At 42.9% G+C, this 17,551-nt stretch overlaps 2 protein-coding genes across 6 annotated transcripts in view; one reads left to right on the top strand and one right to left on the bottom strand.

The window, feature by feature from the left end:
* Positions 1–339: 339 nt before the first annotated feature.
* On the bottom strand, positions 340–11,211 carry haspin (histone H3 associated protein kinase). Its single transcript, XM_070991786.1, has 16 exons — positions 11,051–11,211; positions 10,010–10,156; positions 9,669–9,818; positions 9,280–9,420; positions 6,750–8,802; positions 6,170–6,314; positions 5,889–6,070; positions 5,539–5,727; positions 4,680–4,765; positions 4,461–4,523; positions 4,288–4,379; positions 4,059–4,138; positions 3,315–3,403; positions 2,540–2,682; positions 2,335–2,437; positions 340–958 (listed from the first exon to the last, which is right to left on the bottom strand). The coding sequence occupies exons 1-16, from the start codon at positions 11,209–11,211 to the stop codon at positions 757–759; spliced, it is 4,026 nt and encodes a 1,341-aa protein (XP_070847887.1). The 3' UTR covers positions 340–756.
* A 2,879-nt stretch (positions 11,212–14,090) lies between these two features.
* apbb2b (amyloid beta (A4) precursor protein-binding, family B, member 2b) overlaps positions 14,091–17,551 on the top strand; it is a 47,505-nt gene continuing 44,044 nt past the window's right edge. For 4 of the 5 annotated variants that reach the window (XM_070975207.1, XM_070975206.1, XM_070975205.1 and 1 more), the window contains exon 1: positions 14,091–14,178. The gene's annotated coding sequence lies outside the window, so the exon portion shown is untranslated. Of the gene's footprint in view, positions 14,269–17,551 lie in introns of all 5 variants that reach the window. The other variant, XM_070975204.1, reaches the window with a different exon arrangement.

Below are 17,551 nucleotides of genomic sequence, written 5' to 3'. Positions count from 1 at the left end.
AGTGCCCATCACCATTTCTTCTGGTTTCTGTCAATCTACTTATTAATGACTCACTTCAGCACTAATCTAGATTGTGATCATGACACCACTTCCAGAAAAAAAATCAGATAAAGATTTATTGTTCAATATTTTTTTTTATATAAAATGCAGAAAAACTGGACCAGTTCTAAACATATGCAGCCCATGCAAGACCAGACATAAATAAGCTACGATGACAAACAAATTTTAAGACTCATGAACACATTTTCAACTGGTCATTTTAATAAGCTTTATGAAATGTTCTGTACAGTACATGCAATGACCTTCATCTGTGGTTGTGTTATAAGGGGATCAATAACTGTCTTTACATGTCAGAAGTCATCAACGATGCAGGCAGACTGCTGACTAATGGCACCTGGGCCGAGCTGATCGCAGCCGTTCTACACAATGCCTGTGATTCTGCCAGACGCGCTGCAGTGCGTTTCAGAGGCAGCTCTGCTCTGCCTAAACTACATGAAGAAAAAAAAAAATCAGGAAAAATGGCCATCAACAAATCTGAGCAAATCAACTAAATCTGGCAGGCGCAGCGCTCCCAGTGGGGAGCCATGCGGAGGATGGAGGAAAACCGCCTCACAGGTCTGTGCCTGGTGGGATCGAGGAGTAACCGTCTTCACGTGTCAGAGGTCATCACTGATGACTAAAGGAGGCCCATTTTAGACCCTGATATGTTGCACCTTCTTCATACTAGAAGCCAGTCTGTGTGCACACCCTCACATGTTACTGAAACATGGGGCAGTTTTGCAGCGCCTCGGTGGCAGAGCTGTACTGGAGGACGTTGTCATAGAAACGAGTCAGCTCCTCTCTTATGTCCTTGGCGCCCCTCCCTCCTGAGCACCGGTACTTCATGGAAAGCAGCTTGGAGCACAGGTAGTGGAGCCACAGCACGTTGGTGTGGGGGTGGTAGGTACTCCAGTTGTTTCTGAGACAACAAAATAAGCAATAAATCAGTAACACACATCCTGAGTTTAAATGAGCTGAATTATAGACAAGACTGATAATAATAGGCAAGAGTTCAACTTTTTTTTGAGAAACATTCATTAAAAGAATGGAGGATGGATACCACTCATACAGCTGAAGTTGGAAATTTACATACACCTTCGCCACTTTCCAAAACTACATTTGTCACATTATACTGTATGTTCTTTATTTAATCTACAAAAACTGAGCTTTTGAGTGCTGAAAGACAGATTTCGAATAATATTGAATTGAATTGAAACAGTCAGGCTGGCTGTTTACCCTGTTTCCAGTCTTTATGCTAAACTAAGATAAAATAAGCTAATCTGCTGCTGGCTGTAGCTTCATATTTAATGGACAGATATGAGAATGGTGTCAATCTTCTCATTTTCCCACAATGTCAAACTATTCCTGTAAACAAATTACAACGAACAATCAAAAGAAGCTAGTTAAAGTCAAAAGAAGCTAGCTTACAGCTAGTGTGCAAATGTAATGAACTAAAGCTTGTGTAATGAGACTGTAATGCTTCTGTTCTGAGGACTTGAAACTCGGGCTAAAGCAGTGAAACTGGCGAGAATTTAAAGTGAATCCAGAACAGTTCGGGAGCAGACGCGCTCGACCACAGCTTATTAAAGACAACTTCAGGCCAGACAAAAGAAAATGGCACTTGGGGTTGCGAACTTATAACTCAAGTGGGCTGAAGCTCTATCTGATTGTGATAGCTTTAGTTTGTTCAGAGAGAGCGATGTTCTTTATTTAATCTACAAAAACTGAGATTTGAGTGCTGAAAGACAGATTTCTTACATTTGAAACAGAGCCAGGCTGGCTGTTTACCCTGTTTCCAGTCTTTATGCTAAGCTAAGATAAGCTAAGCTAACCTGCTGCTGGCTGTAGCTTCATATTTAATGGACAGATATGAGAATGGTGTCCATCTTCTCATTTTCCCACAATGTCAATCTATTCCAACCAATTACAATGAACAATCAAAGGAAATATCAAACTGGTAAACTGCATTTTCTGGACATCTCATAAAAACGTATATCCCATCATATAAACCACAGATGTGCGGTGAGATCCATCTTACTAAAGGTGTATAATAAGATCAGCCTTGGTGTTTCTACCTAATCAGCTGGCTTATATTTCTACATGACATATTGATTTATCTAAGCTAAAAGACAAATCAATAAAGTCCGACACTGGCTCTGTTATCCTGAACATCGTATCTCTTATGTGGATAATAGGATAAAATTCCTTTTATAGGTGCATTGTTAAAGTGCTCCGTGTGATGCCTTCACAGCACAGAGAAACTCCAGTTTGGCCCTGACGTATAAACACACTGACCCATTCTCCTGTCTCATCAGTCTGTAGATATCAAACTGATAATCCCCCTGGCCCATGAACAGCTCCTCATCCTTTGAGATATCACAGGACACCGTCAGATCATCTGGAGGGAACAGAACACATGCTTGTCATTACCGTTCATGATTTTAACAGACAAGTGTGAGCTGGGAAAGAAAAGAAGAAGAAAAAAAAAAAAAAGTCTGACCGATTTCTAGCCTGGAGAGAGAGTAGTCAATGATACGGACCAGCACCCCTCTGGTTTCCACAGAGTGGGCTGCTCCATTCAGGAGGAAGCTCCCCTTCTTTTGCTTGGTTGTTTTAACCAGCACATTTCCCCAGTGGAGGTCCCTGCAATAAACACCACAGGGAGACAAAGCTGCTGTTACAAGACACCAATACATCATCCATCACGCTGACATCACATACACACCAACTGAATCACTGAGTCAGCTCACACCGCAGGTTTGATACCGAATGAACAGCTGAGGAAAGTTTCAAAACACTTGTTGTGGTAGTCACTGGACTTTTCTAAGATCATATCTGTTGTGTATCGAGAGCTAAATCTTATTAAAATATCAGTGTTCTGGAGGCTGATCGTATGTGTATTTGTTCAATAATAATACGAAGGTGTGGTGACGACCTCACGCCATACCACAACAGCGTTGTCATGTACGACAGTCTAATCCACATCAGCTCTCTGGATCCATTGGCTGTTATGGTTATTATGAGCTGTTCCTTTCTGGCAATGCAACAAGGCTGAAACTATTAGTCACAAACCGATTAGTCTGCCAACGGAAAATAACTCAGCAATGATTTTAACAAATTGTTTAATCATTTTGGTTAATTTTTAAGTAAAGAAAAACCAACATGCCTGATGCACAAAGACAATTGCAGATGCTATAATTCACAATGAGTATATTGCATACAAGTGTGTGTGTGTGTGTGTGTGTGTGTGTGTGTGTGTGTGTGTGTGTGTGTACCTGTGTTCAAAGTGTAGCTCCTGCTCAGCAACTGCCAATGCAGCAGTAACCTGATGAAGGATGCTCTTCGCCACCCCCAAAGACGTTAACTTGACAACACAATAGAGGTTTGAATTAGTCTGCATGTGTAATCTCACTCAATAAAACACTAAGTTTTAAAAAAAAGACATTTGCCTGATTTTTCTCTTTAATACATTTGCAGAAACTAAACATTTTTTTAAATTATCTCCTTCTGCAATTTTCTTTGAGCATTACGTCCAGCATGCATATTTCAGGTCTTACTGGCGTTAGGCTGTAATGACTCAATTAGAGGGGCGACTATTTTTATGCCTGCCGTCTTTTCATTAATGTTTGAGCATGTTTTTACAGCCAGTGTGCAAATGTAATGAACTAAAGCTTGTGTAATGAGACTGTAATGCTTCTGTTCTGAGGACTTGAAACTCAGGCTAAAGCAGTGAAACTGGCGAGAATTTAAAGTCAATGCAGAACAGTTCGGGAGCGGACGCGCTCGACCGCAGCTTATTAAAGACAACTTCAGGCCAGACAAAAGAAAATGGCACTTGGGGTTGCGAACTTATAACTCAAGTGGGCTGAAGCTCTATCTGATTGTGATAGCTTTAGTTTGTTCGGAGAGAGCAATGTTTTAAGCAGTGGCTGACATGACTGCGGACTGCTCAGTGTCACTGCAGATCACTGTATGTCAGAGAAGAGCTACTGAGCGGGCAGCACTGAGGGTGTTATTACCGTTCCACTGCTGTTCTCCAGATCGATGCCTCCAAACTCAAACTCCAGGATAATGAATAACTGGTCCTTTTCAAAGAAATCTAAGCAAAGAGAGAAAAAGAAAGACCTAATGATACACGTAACAAGTTTGATTTCCATCAGCCACTGCAACCTGAAAAACATCCTGCACTGCAATTCTCTGCAGTAGGGAGTACATATTCCATGTTGAACAGGCCATCCTCTCACTGACCTGGTCTGTCATTTTCAGAGCCTTTCTGCTGGTCGAAAGCATCCCAAGCGTTCAGGAAATCTGGAGGGTAGCAGCCTCGAACGCAGTGGAGGCTGCGAGGGAACCAATCAAATCGCATTAACGCTCAAATCGACTAACAGACGCTAAGAGACAAAAAGACAGAGTGCACTTACTCGTTGAGTCCAATAAATCCGTGAGTCTGGTTCTGCTGCTTATCTGTCAGTCTGCTCAGCTCCCTGACAGAAAAACACACTGCTGTTTAGGCCGCTCTGGCCAGCTGAACTACTCTGACGTGGTTTACAAGGCTCACACCTTTGTTTTCACATCTTATCTAACGGCACATGTGCTGGGGGCAGGCGTGTGATGTGCCGTGTTAGTCTGCTTGCACTTACTTTGAGATGATAATCTCATGCAGAATCTCTCCGAAGGTCTTCTGGTCCTCTCCGTTAACCTTCTCACTGCCCTCTATTGGAATGATCTGTCAAGACAAGAACCACTGATACGCTGCAGAATTTGCACACATCCACACACATTTGCACTGATTTGCAAGACTTATTCCTCAGTAACTGTGAGGTTTCTCGGCATTCGGCAGCCCTGTTTTCACGTTTAACATTAACATTCCCAAGTACGGTAATTAACTCTTGACCTAGGAAAAAAAAAAAAAATGTGATTATGTATTTTAAACTCAAGGCACATGCACTGCCTTTTTCCCCCTGGAGCTTTTGACACCGTCTCAGGTGTCATCACATGATGTGTGAAGGAGCAGTATCGCAGGTCATTCCTTCCTGCAGCTGTCAGACTGTACAACAAAAACTGCTCCAAGTAATCAGTACAATAATCTGTGCAATAATCAGTGCAATAATCTGTACAAAACAATCTGTAAATACTATTTACAACTTCTTAGGATGACGTTATTCTCTTATCCCACCCTTTTGTATATATCCACTTTATTGATGCTGCTGTAAATTGGAATTTCCCCTCGTGGGACTAATAAAGGAATATTGAATTGAATTGAATTGATTACAACTACAATGCATTTAGGTCATGTGATGACACCTGCGCAGGCTTCCTTCGCTGAAAGGCCATGGAATATAGTGTGGAAAAAGCTTGTAAGTGACCCCTGAGTGTAGAATATTCACAACATTTCTGTCCAACAGAGAGGTCACCCTACGCTTTATATCATGCTGTTAGCTCTTAGGCAATACAACGCAAAGCACACAAGGTAAAGCACACCTACACAACCACACATACTTTGAGTGCAACAGTGTCTCCTGAGACATTGGTGGTGGAAAAGACCTCCCCAAAGGTCCCCTCCCCTATCTTCGCACACTGTTTCATGCGCTGAGGGAGAATACACTCCTCCCAGGGCAGAGGGCGCTGCTGGCCGCACTCGGCATACACCTTCTCTGCATCAGACAGATCTGCATCCTCACACTCAACCTGCGACAAACAACAGGAGGAAGGAGGTGACACACATACAGAGAGTGTGAGCCATGCACGGTCAAGTGAAGAGCATGTTGATCAATGAGTATTTGTCAAAAGGCACTTTGGCCGTATGCCTGCTCTTGTGGCTCTTTCATGGCTGATTATATGTACTGTACCAGGGATTCGCAGCTCTGCAGCTGTGACAGACAGCGTTTGTAGAGCAGCGTCCGGTCAGGTGTGGCAAAGAGATCCTGGCTGTCATCTGTTAGCTCCGCCCTTCCAGGAGTACCCGACACCAACAGACGTGAGTGAGGATGAGAGGCACGAACCCCGGAGCCACTCCTTGGAGTGTGTAGCACTAAAGAGAGGAAATGAGGGCCAAGAAAGGAGGAATTTTAAAAAATGATGTGAATAATTTTGGGACAAATTATAAAGTAGTGTTGTGTGGGTATATTACCGACACCCTTGCGATGAACAGAGAGGGCAGCTTTGAGTCGGCTCCAGGTGTGTGTGTTTGGCGTGAGGTCAGCCAACAGAGACAAGAGGCTGGACCGACTCGGTCTCACTGGGGTGGAGAAATTCATGGGGGCTTCCATCAGCTCCTACACACAGAGAGCATATAGTTTGTCAGTGATGTCACAACTCCACCGCATTTCAAATCCTTCTGAACTGAAGTTCAAACATTTTCGAGCACTCCAAAAAAAAGATGCTAGGTGCTATATATGCTAAGCTATATAGCCATGAGACCTTTTGATGCCTTGCCATGCACATAATTTAGGCTGTGACATCCTATCTGCATCCATAGGATGGAGGTGAACATTCACGACAATTAAAAAAAACGAATAAACAAATAAAAAAAAATCAATAAGTTGTGACTTCAACACTGTTTAATTCAGGAGCTAAGGGTAAAAATGAACAAGGTCACATGAACGAAAGTCAGTGGGGTTTATCTGGAATGTGTGCTGTTATATAGACATTCAGTAAACAGAGGTAGAATTTGAGCAGCACTGTGCTGTTTGTGTGCATGCTGTTCTCACCCTGGGCTGTTTGCGTCGTGTCGAGATCAGCTCGTTGATGCTGCAGTCCACGGCACCGATGCCGCCCGTCTGTTTAGTCCTGCTCGTGAACACGTGCGTGTCGCCGCTTCCTTTGTTCTTCCAGCGACTCACACTCAGGCCGCTCACACACACCTTCCTGGTCGTCCCAGGCCGGTCCACGGACGTGCTCCTCCTTTTCTTTTCTCTCGGAGCCTTAGAGGTCTTTCGTCTTTTGTGGGGGACGTTGACGTTCTTTACAGCTTCATCTTTGTCTGGAGAGATCTTGTCTTCAGAACTGGTTGAGCCTCTTTTTTTCTTACTGGCTTTCACGGCAGAAGCGCCTTCATTGCAGTGATTAGTGTCACTCTCTGACTGGTGGTGATTCTTTGTGTGGTCATCGCTGGCTGAGCCTGACACATCTGAGGGTGATTCAAGTTTTCTGTCGCTGAGCAGCAGGATATCTTTCAACTGTGATAAAGTTACTCTCTTCACCGCAACAAAGACTCTGTCATTTTGACATTTCTCCTTCAGCATTGTCCTGTGTTCCGCTGCCTTTTCTTCTTTTTCTGGGTTTACTGGTCGTCTCATAGATGCCATCATGCTCTCAGTGATTTCTCCTGATCGTGTGAGATCTTCCGGGTTGTTATGTGTGCTGTCATTTTCAGACCTGTTTGCATCTGGATTAGAAGACTTTTCATCACAATCTGAACCCGCCTCTTTCTGCTGCATTAACCCTTTGAGGTGCTGAACAGTCAATTTTTTTAGCTGAACTGTGCATTTCTTAGCGGGGCATTTGTCCTTTAATGCTACAGCCTGCTCTGCAGTAAACAGTGCCTGCATGGGGCCGTTGGCTGGTAATTGTGTTCCCATGATAAACTCATCGCAGCTGTCTGTATGGTGGGTAGATTCAACGTTCAGCACTGATGCCGACTGCTCCATGGGTTCCTCTGAGGATGAGTGTTCAGCTGGGTGCTCGAGGTCAACTGATGGTGAATTGTTAGTGCTTTGACTGTCAGTCCCCGGAGCTACATGTTCAAGAGACTCAAAACTATTTACTGACTGTAAATAACCACTGGCTTGACCATTAGTCACAGATAAATGAAGACTGAATGACGGTTCTGAAGACTCTGACAGGTCGATAGCTCGAATGCTGCCCACAGACTGTGGATGTTCATTTAACTGCCAGCTATGGACTGAGCTTGAATGTCCCAAACAGGACGAGTAGGTTGTTTGACTGCATGTCTGACTCACAGTGAGGTCGTCCAATCTTTCCAGCTGCACAGTGCAGCGCTGGCTCAAACAGTTCTCCTTCAGAGCCTCCACCAGCCACTCTAACCCTGCTGCTGCTGACACAAACTGACTGCTGCTTTCACTGTCATCTGTAGAGAGCAGATTTAGACTTGGTAATTCCCCAACATTCCTGGTTTTTATGCCTTCATTGCGGCTTTTGGCTTCCTTGCTACAGCTACTTTTCTTGTTAGTGTTCTTGGTCTCCATAAATAAATCATCAGAAGGTTCTTGCTCACCAAGGCTCGACTGCGGCTTCTCCTCAGAATGAAGCCCAATGGGTGGTGCAGAGAACGGTGGGGAGAAAGGCTGCCCCAGTGAATCATTGTCCTCTTGGAATGTGCTCATGACTCCTATACAGCTTACTGAGATGGATGGAGGGGTGGCAGATTGATCATTGATGGATAAGGGGTTAAGGTGTGGCCGTTTGCTGACGGGGCCTGCTGATGGTGTCGAGCAAAAGATGGGTTTCCTGGAGCAGGTACCGAGGCTGTGGTCTGCTGACTCACTGAGGGATATCTCTCGGAAGGGGTCAAAGCTGGAGGTCCCTGCAGCATTTACTGAGTTCTCCACACTTGGCGCCCGAAATGTTGGGGGGATCTTCCTCCTCCTAGGGGGCCGATGAATCTTGCTGGAACCAAGGGCTCCAGAGGTAAAATCATCGGAAGAGTTGAGTACACTGAATGTTGCTTGAGGGAGTTTTGGTTTGGCGCCACCAGCACGTCTGCGGCGGGTTACAAAGCGTCCCGCAGAAGTAAGACGAAGACTGAGAAAAAATAAGAAGAGGAGGGAGAAAGATAATGGTTACAGCAGTTACTGAGGACATTTACCAGGCATTCAGACTGAAAACAGCCTGCGATAAAACAGGAGGCTGTGGTGGTCGCATTACATTAATGTGTTTGAAGGCTGAACAGACACCAAAACACTGCAGAAACAATGCAGGTAAATATTAACAATGTTCACATTACAAAGTAATCCATCAGGAATTTGTGCTTGCATGTATTTAGACCACCTCGCCTGATGACGCTACATTGCAGTAAAAATTGAGCCAAGTTCAAATTTTTTGCCAAGAAAACCTTCGTTTTCAGTCCTTGCTGCACTGCCAGACTGGCTCTTTTCAAATGACTGAGAGGGTGGCGTGATTTCATGCAGAGCCAAAGTTGGTCTAAATGAGGCCTTAGGTAGCGGACACACATCAGTGACTTAATGAGGGGATCAACAAACTTGCTGGCTGAATACTTACTTCGAGTCTGTCTTCACTTGAACTAACTTTTCCTGACATTTTGCAGTGGACACGGAGTCTTCTTCACTCTCGCTGGTCCTTGGTAAATGCTGGCCTCTCTGCCCCATCGAGACTCCAGGCACACACACAAGCCGGCTTTTTCTGTGGACGCACAGAGACAAAGATCAGTCGAGAAACACGTTAATGAACCATCAGCGATCTGAAAATGCATTCACAATGAATAGTGGCATCTGTAGGACCCGTCCTCTGTTATTGTCACGAATGTCAAATGTCTGTTGGAAGACACTGTTGTGGTAACATACAAATATAGAATCCCAAATCTCTGTCTGTGCTGACGATTGTTTGCATTTTCATAATCTCCTCAGCTCGTGCTCGTTTGGTGCACAGACCTTGTTGTCTTGCTCTGCTGCACGGTCTGACGGCGGGGAGGAGAGGGCCGGCTGTTCTCCTCATCACTGCTGTTCCCTGTCTGACATAACATGGCTTTCCTCTTGGCAGGACGGACTGCTCGACCATTGGAAGAATGAGTCTTCTTCTCTCTGGTAACAAGAAAAAGATTAAAACCGACTGATGAATAAGGAAGGATATGAAGTAAAAAAAAAAAAAAAAACTTAGATGCAAAGAACCTCATGGACATTTTGTCTACCTTGGGGAGGACAAAATATTCTAAAACATATTAATGATATAATGACATCACTAAAAAATGCCAGCTGCATGTTTGTTCACAGACCTGGTTGTCTTGCTCTGCTGAGCAGGCAGAGGACGGGGTGGAGGGGGAACATTTTCCTCATCAAAGCTCCTCTCAATCAGACAGAGTATGGCCTTTTTCTTGGCAGGACGTCCCGCTCTGCAACTAGCAACACTAGCCTTCCTCTCTCTGTGGCATGACAAGCAGATGAACACATTAAGAGCATTTTTTTTTATACACATCCATGGCATTCTGTAATGCAGTTATGTGTGGGTTATCAGCTGATAAAGAGTTTTCTCATTTAGCTGATATATACAATGATATATCTCGAATAAGCAAAAATCTGATAAAAGCAGCCTTACTGATGTATCTGTCAGGCTAAAAACTAGACTAAAAATCACTGTTTGTATGTCTACAGCTGCTTCCGTCTAGATCAAACAGTCCCAATGTGCAAATACACATAACTTTATGTCCATGGTAATAGCAAAGGTACGTCTTTGTGAAACTCTAACGTTTCTTATAACTGAAGTGTTTGCAGTTCATAGTGTAATCAGCCACTATGTACTATTGTTTATTTGCATTTAATATGTATAATGTCCTTGTTTAGGCATATATTTGGAAACTAGTGTGTATTTAACATGATGCATAGATAATCCTTGTGGCACAATGATTGTTTTATCTTGCCTTATCCTGCTTAGTTTTTCCCAACATTATTTTCCTCGTTTTTGTTGCTTTATCATAAATGTTATGCTTTTATATCTGTTTTTATATTAAGGACTTCGTGGTGCCTTTAATGCATACATACACTTTATATCATTATTATTATGTATTGAATAAACATATTGGCACACTTTTCCTGCCTTTGTAAAAGCAAAGTGTTGATGACAACCTTTGCTATATTGTCATGTACAGTTCTCCTAAAACCCAGCACAAGTTAAATGTAGAGCCTCGTGAACAAAAAACAATGCAATGTAACACTAAAGACAGAAGTGGGGAAATGAATAAGAAGGTAACGCATCAGCAGGACGAATAGTAAGACTACCAGAACGATGGGACTCTGGTCGCCTGTCGATCTGAACTAACCGTATCCTCGTAGGTTTTGTCGGTTCGAAGACAGAGATGTCACCGTCTGTTGAGGCGGTGGTATCGAAGGCCTCCTGGCGGTTTTCAGACGAGATCCAGGCGGACACCTTCCGGCGCTGCTTACCGTATGTCTTCAGAAATATCGGCTTTATAGGCTTCATGTGTGAAATTATAGCTATAACCGTGCTAATAGGCCAAACTTAGCAATACCACCCAAGCAGAGGGGTATTCAAACGCATTTAAGGTCACGAGAATAAATGACACCACCGTTAGCTCGACGTTGAAAAAACGGTTAACTGTGCAAAAAAAAAACAAAAAAACAACCTAACTTGAACTTAAAACTTAGTAACAGTGGTCAGCGAAACACGTTGAAACTCAATCTAAATAGCTGTTTTAACATAACTTCAAGATTGACAGCATTATCTATTATCGTTTTGGCATTTCGTTCTTCCAACATGAACCATGGACCCGCTTCTTGTTCAAACCGATGGACACCTATGATTGGTCAATAACCGGTGACGTGTTTCAGCACAGCGCCACCCGGCGGATCGGAGGAATGAAATTTTGAGTTGGAGGAGGAACCAGCGCCTCTTTGTGCGCATATGTATATAAACACACATACAGCAAGTTAATGAAATTATAATATCGAGTATTGCACAATATCTTTTTGCAGATTAATTTGTAGTGAAATAAAACGCTGGGATAATCATACCTGCAGGCCGACATATGTCTCTTTCCACACGACACTCTTAAATTAACCACAGTGTCTGAAAACAATCCCTGTGCAATAACCCTGTAACACTAAAGCATCATGTACATGTCATCATCATCACTGTCAAATATCTTTTTTTGCCATTTCAAATCTAAATCTAAGCATACTGTATATACTGTATAGACATGTAGGTCTATGCATGTATATACTGTACATATCTATATATATGAAAAGTAACCTATTACAGTAATCATTCAATAGTTGTTCCAACACTCTTTGCATTCTGCACCCTTGTACTATTGCATTTTACAATTTGCAGAAACACAGAACAGAATACACAGATTTTTTTCCACTTTTTTTTTTTATTATTTATTTTGACCTATCTTTGCTCAGCTTTGTTTTTAGTTGTCTATTTTTATTATCCTGTAATTCGTTCTTACAAATATGTGTAGGTGCTTTGAGAGCTTAAAGCAGGAGCCTCGTTCCTTGTATGCCCACACATACTTGGCCAATAAAGTTGACTCTGATTTCATGTTGTTTAAGTTTGTCTTGCATAATAGTTTTGGCTATTGCACTTAAATAGGGACATAATAATGGACTCAAAGTCGAACTCGTTTCCGTTTGAATGTCATCCGCTGATGCAGTAAATAGGTGTAACCAGCAGGTGTCGTCATTTTATTAGACTGTGCTGCCCTATTCTGTATGAGTACATGCAACCTAAGCAGCACACACACATTTGCTCTATTTACTTCAGTATTGTGCATGTTACATATTATTCATGCTGTCGTATTCATTTTACATAAAAAATTTGATTTAAAAAAAAATCCTGGAAAATTAATTTTGATGACACTGGAGCACTTGAAGTAATCTATTTTTTGACGCACATTGTGACTGCTTGTGTCTTAACGCCCCACCTTGCATAAACAGCCAGCTAGACCTCTTTACCTCCAAAGTGGACTCAGGCCATTCAGATTTCAAAAGTTTAAACACTAATTGCTTTGTGGTTTTGCACTTTGAGCCCATTAACAACAAATCGTGGGCACAATGTTGGCAATTATTTTTCAAAGCAAATGCATGTCTTACACTTGTTTAATCGCTCTCCTACCTTCCAGGCAACAATTGCTCTCCATTAATTTCTGTATGACATGACAATGATCTTGCAGAGACTTGAAAATTGCTTGAAGGTAATCCACTTAATTATCTCATATGCAACTCCAGTATGGCCAATATTAGAATGTTACACACACTTAAAGTGCTCTGGGACTATGGCTTGATTAGATTTTATACAAGGTTGGGGAGGAGAGGCACATTTGTTTGTTCTGGGAAGACTATTTATCATGAGTGCATGAACTCCACACAATGCATCCAGCCTAACCTATTAAGGCTTGATTATTGACAGGTTTATGTTTGACTAAAAGTATAAAGTGTTGAGAGTTACAGCTGGTTTCAGGTGCCTCTTTATGCAAAGGAGATGCTGATCTCCACAGTAATTCCATTAGGCCCTATGCATTTTTTTTTTTTTAATTTCACCGCTGAGCTTACAGCGAATAAGTATTAAATTCCCCCCAAAATAGATCTGCTCATTTTAGACTAAAGACTCTTTTAGTTGTTCCCTGTCAGTAAATTTTAGTTACTGCAAAACTGAACACTACCAAAACTGCCATGTGTGCTTGCGGTTATCAGTGGGCAGGGACACAGGAGAAATCCAATTTGAATGTTGATATATTATCCATAAATTTAATACCAATAGACCAAGGCAATAAGCAAAGTTTGTTTCTTACATTATTATCATAATTGGGTAGAAAAATGGTTATATGTGAGTAGTAATGACATTAGCACGTTAAATAAATAATAAATGCCCAGCGTGAATATTCTGATGTTTTGAAAGAAACTGTTCTAGTTTTTATGCACGAATCCAAAGTATAAGTAGATATTTCAAATATACTCATATTTTGTACTCACCTGTATGCCCTTTCTTCCTATCTTGTAATATGTTTTCTGTCTTTATCATCATCATCATCATCATCTAGGTTATGATTAAGAATTGTTAATTTTCTTGGGAGAAAAAAAACATGAACAACTTCCCAAAACATATAAAACTTTCACATTTGCAATATAATGACCTTTTCTCTGATTAACTCCAACACATTTTGAAATGAAACCTGTTTGTAGCATCACTAGTCTGTAGGATAAAGTTACCACGTTAGGCGATGAAGGGAGAGTTAAAAAAAAAAAAAAAAAAAAAAAATCACAGAGGAGCGTTCGCTTCCGGAGCAGCGTCCCCCGGTTCCCCCTGTCGGAGAAGGGCTGCATCTGGGAGGGAGGAGAAAAGAAACGAGCCGAGAGAGAACGGAGGGGAGGAGAGAGAAAAAGGACACGAGCGCAGTGAGGAGGACGTGAACACACCGGAGAGGAGGTGAGTGATGTGGTATGCGGACACTTTTTCGCTTGAATGCGGGGGGAGCTGCGGCTGCTCCTCTTCCTCAGCCTTGAAATGAGTGGAAGCGTGAGTAACTTTACATGTTCTTTTGGGCGACGCATTGCTTCGGCTTATAAGGGCCCCGCTGTGTTGCAAACAAGTCGGGAAGGTGGGGGAGAGGAGACTGGGAGGCTGCGGCGGCAGATGGGGCATTTACAGCACCCAGCGTGTGCTCCTTTGAGTTTATCTGCGGAGGTTTTGTTGTGCCCGTGATGGCCGTTGAGTCAATGCTCTCGTCGTGTCGCGGAATTTAACGACTGTTTACGAAGACCACCGTCACTGGAACGGTGTCGCGAGCGGCCACCGTTGACCACCGCTTTGCTTTAAGGTTAGCTGCTATGACTCGGCTGCGGTGTTAGCGGTTTAACGGGAGAAACGCTTGAATGTGGACACACGCAGCAGAGCTGTAAAGTAACGATGCTGAAACCTCACTACTCTTGAACCCGTGCGCTCTTCGTGTAACGTTACAGGGCCCCTCAGCAGGTAAGCTGACCACCAGTCGGCCATTCACGAGAAGTTAGCCAACCATCACAAACAAACACACCTAAACACCTTGAGACGCAGTAGCTAGCTAGTTTGGTTCTGCTTACTGTGATTTAAGCTGTTAGTTCACGTCATTATGTCTACATATCTTGAAAGGTAAACTGGGATTGACCTTCCACTCCATCCTCCACCAGTGGGTTGAAGTTTAGTTGAGTTGCTTGTGATACACACACCTGTCAAACTGATGAAGTTGATGAAGCCTGTTGGGTTGCAGCTAATGATTTTTTCCTAAATCCATTCATTTAGGGATGCAACTAACAACTCTTTTCACTGTCAAGCAGTGTTTCCCCAAGTCCAAGATGGTGTCCTCAACTGTCTTAAAAAATGATTATGATTATGATTTTAATGGGAACAAGTTAGAAAATAGTAAAATGGGCTGTTTTGTCTGACGGACCAAACATAAAGACATTTAAAATTTCAGTACTATAAAATAGTGAGAAACAGAAACCAGTACAAGTAAATTTCGGGCTGTTTTGCTGCTGTCAGAATCGTTGTCCATTGATTTTCTGTCAATTGACTAATTGGTCGACGAATGGCCTCAGAAGCCTGACGGGTCAGTCTATCATATCCTGTGTTTCCTGTTTGGAGATGCTCCAGCTCCTGACTCAGCTCCTGACTGTGTCTTGTCCCATGTAGGTCTGTGCCGAGTTCCAAGTTAGGTAAAAAAAAAAAAAAAGAAGAGGTTCATTGTGAAACAAACAGGCATAAAGGAGGGTCTTCTCTTGCAGGCCTCCAGGGGCGAGGCTGAGAGTTGTATCGGTGCATGGTGCTGGCTGGACACGGCTAGCTAATCGTTTCCAGCCTTGCTTGGATAGTTTCTGCCAGGCCCTTGAGATAATATGCATGTTTGTTTGAGGGAAATATGCAGTCATTTAAATGGTTTGTTTACGTCGTATGATTTAAAGATGATGCTGTAACTTTCCTGTTATATTTTCTTGGAGACAGGGAGGGCAGAGATAGAGTTCAGATATGTGATGGTTGTGCAAAGAGACGTAACAGAAGAATTATTGTTGACTTTTCCTTTCGAAACCATCGACTTCAGGCTAGTGCTGATTAACTTTCACAAGGGCTGGATTTGTTGTTGTGTAGTAAGAGTGTCAGAACTTGTGAAAACAGCCTGTGTGTGTTTCGTGAAGTGGGAAGGGACGCTGAAGTTGTTGACAATAACATGAATTACCAAAGGACCTGTCTGCTGTTTGTGGAGTGCACTGCTGAGGTTTCTTTCCCTCCCCGTTTCCCTCCCGGTGACACTGGCTCTCATGCATTTATTTTGCGTCACATTTGCACTGATGCATGCGCTTCCTCGTTTGCACACTTGGGAGGTGTGTTCATAAAGTGCATTTGTCAAAGAACAGAACGAATGAAACCTGCGATAATGGCATGTTTTGCTTCTGAAAACCTTCTATTTTACGATTTTAGTGTAAACACTTTGATGGTAAACAGCCAGCACTCACAATTTTAGGTAGTGGTTGTGGTGATTTTGTGAGATTTACGCTCCAGCGTTGGTTTATTAGTGCAATCCACAAGAATGAATGTGTCACTGGCTGTACCACCAGAGTTGAAATGCACTGTCATCCTCTCTCCTCCTTCGTCACTGCCTGCATGCTTTGTCTGACTCCCTCTATCCTTCCAGCCTCGTTGCCCTGCTGGCTTGCACCTCACCCAGACCTGGTCCTGGTCTGTTGCGTGCAAGTTTGTGTGTGTGAGAAAACACGTTGTCATTAAGGCTGTGAGGTTATGGATTTTTTAACGTTTCGCTGCGGTTTGGCAGTTTACCACTTTTGCCCCCCCCCCCCCCCCAACCCACCCTGAATGTGGGTTCTGGTGTCATCGTATCCCTGTCAGTTTACCAGTCGTGTGGTGAAATCTAAGTTATGCCCCTTGTCGTGTGTCAATATCCATCAGAGTTCAGGGGTCACATGGGAGTTGGTTAAGTTAGCCTACTGCTAAATTCTGTCAAGTGCTGTTCAGTAAAAGGCTTAAAATGTACTCACAGTAGTCTTCTGAGTTATTGAGAGAGCCCAGCATGGCTAATAATAAGTAATAATAGGTAATAATCAGACACACACACAAGAAATCCCCCGTATCTTTAACGCACTGCCCCCTCCCCTGTATGAGGCTGAAGAACAGAGAGAAATCTCTTGAACATAGAATTGAAGACTGTCCATGATAACTAAACAACAATTGTGTTCATCATAGTTCATATTGCACACAATGTGCACTACTGTAACTTTGACCAGCAAAAAGCAAAAAAAAATTTCAGCGTTGATGGTAGTGAGCTCATCTCTGTGGTAGGCATCACATGACCACGGTATTCCAGTCCTGCAGCTATCGTCACAGCCCAAGATGTCATTGCTAATTGCTAAGTTTTCTTGAGCTGTTAAGTTGGTTTATATTCCACCCCTCTCCCCCTTTTTCTGCTGTTTTTTTTTCACCTCATCACTCTTTCCCTCCTCACTCTCCCTCCCTCTGTAGCATTTCTATACAACATCAGGAGTTGCTGAGTATGGAAAAAGTGACTTGGACGTTTATGGGCTGAGTTTTGGGCCAAGCACTGCAGGCTGCTCTGGTGTGCTTGTGTGTGCGTGTTTGTTTAGCTTTGGTATTATGAAAGTGCCTCAGTTTCAAGATGGCCCCTCTTCTGCTGAGGCAGCTTCTGTCACCTCTGTGAGGCGCAAAATATAGAAGACGCACATGCATTTAACCACACTGAACACAGTGCACATGCACAGGGACAGAAATGGCAATGCAGTAATGTAAGATGTCA

The sequence above is a fragment of the Chaetodon trifascialis genome, chromosome 2 (assembly GCF_039877785.1).
Source record: "Chaetodon trifascialis isolate fChaTrf1 chromosome 2, fChaTrf1.hap1, whole genome shotgun sequence".
Taxonomy (NCBI): Eukaryota; Metazoa; Chordata; class Actinopteri; order Chaetodontiformes; family Chaetodontidae; genus Chaetodon; species Chaetodon trifascialis.
This window is presented reverse-complemented; position numbering and strand designations above follow the sequence as displayed.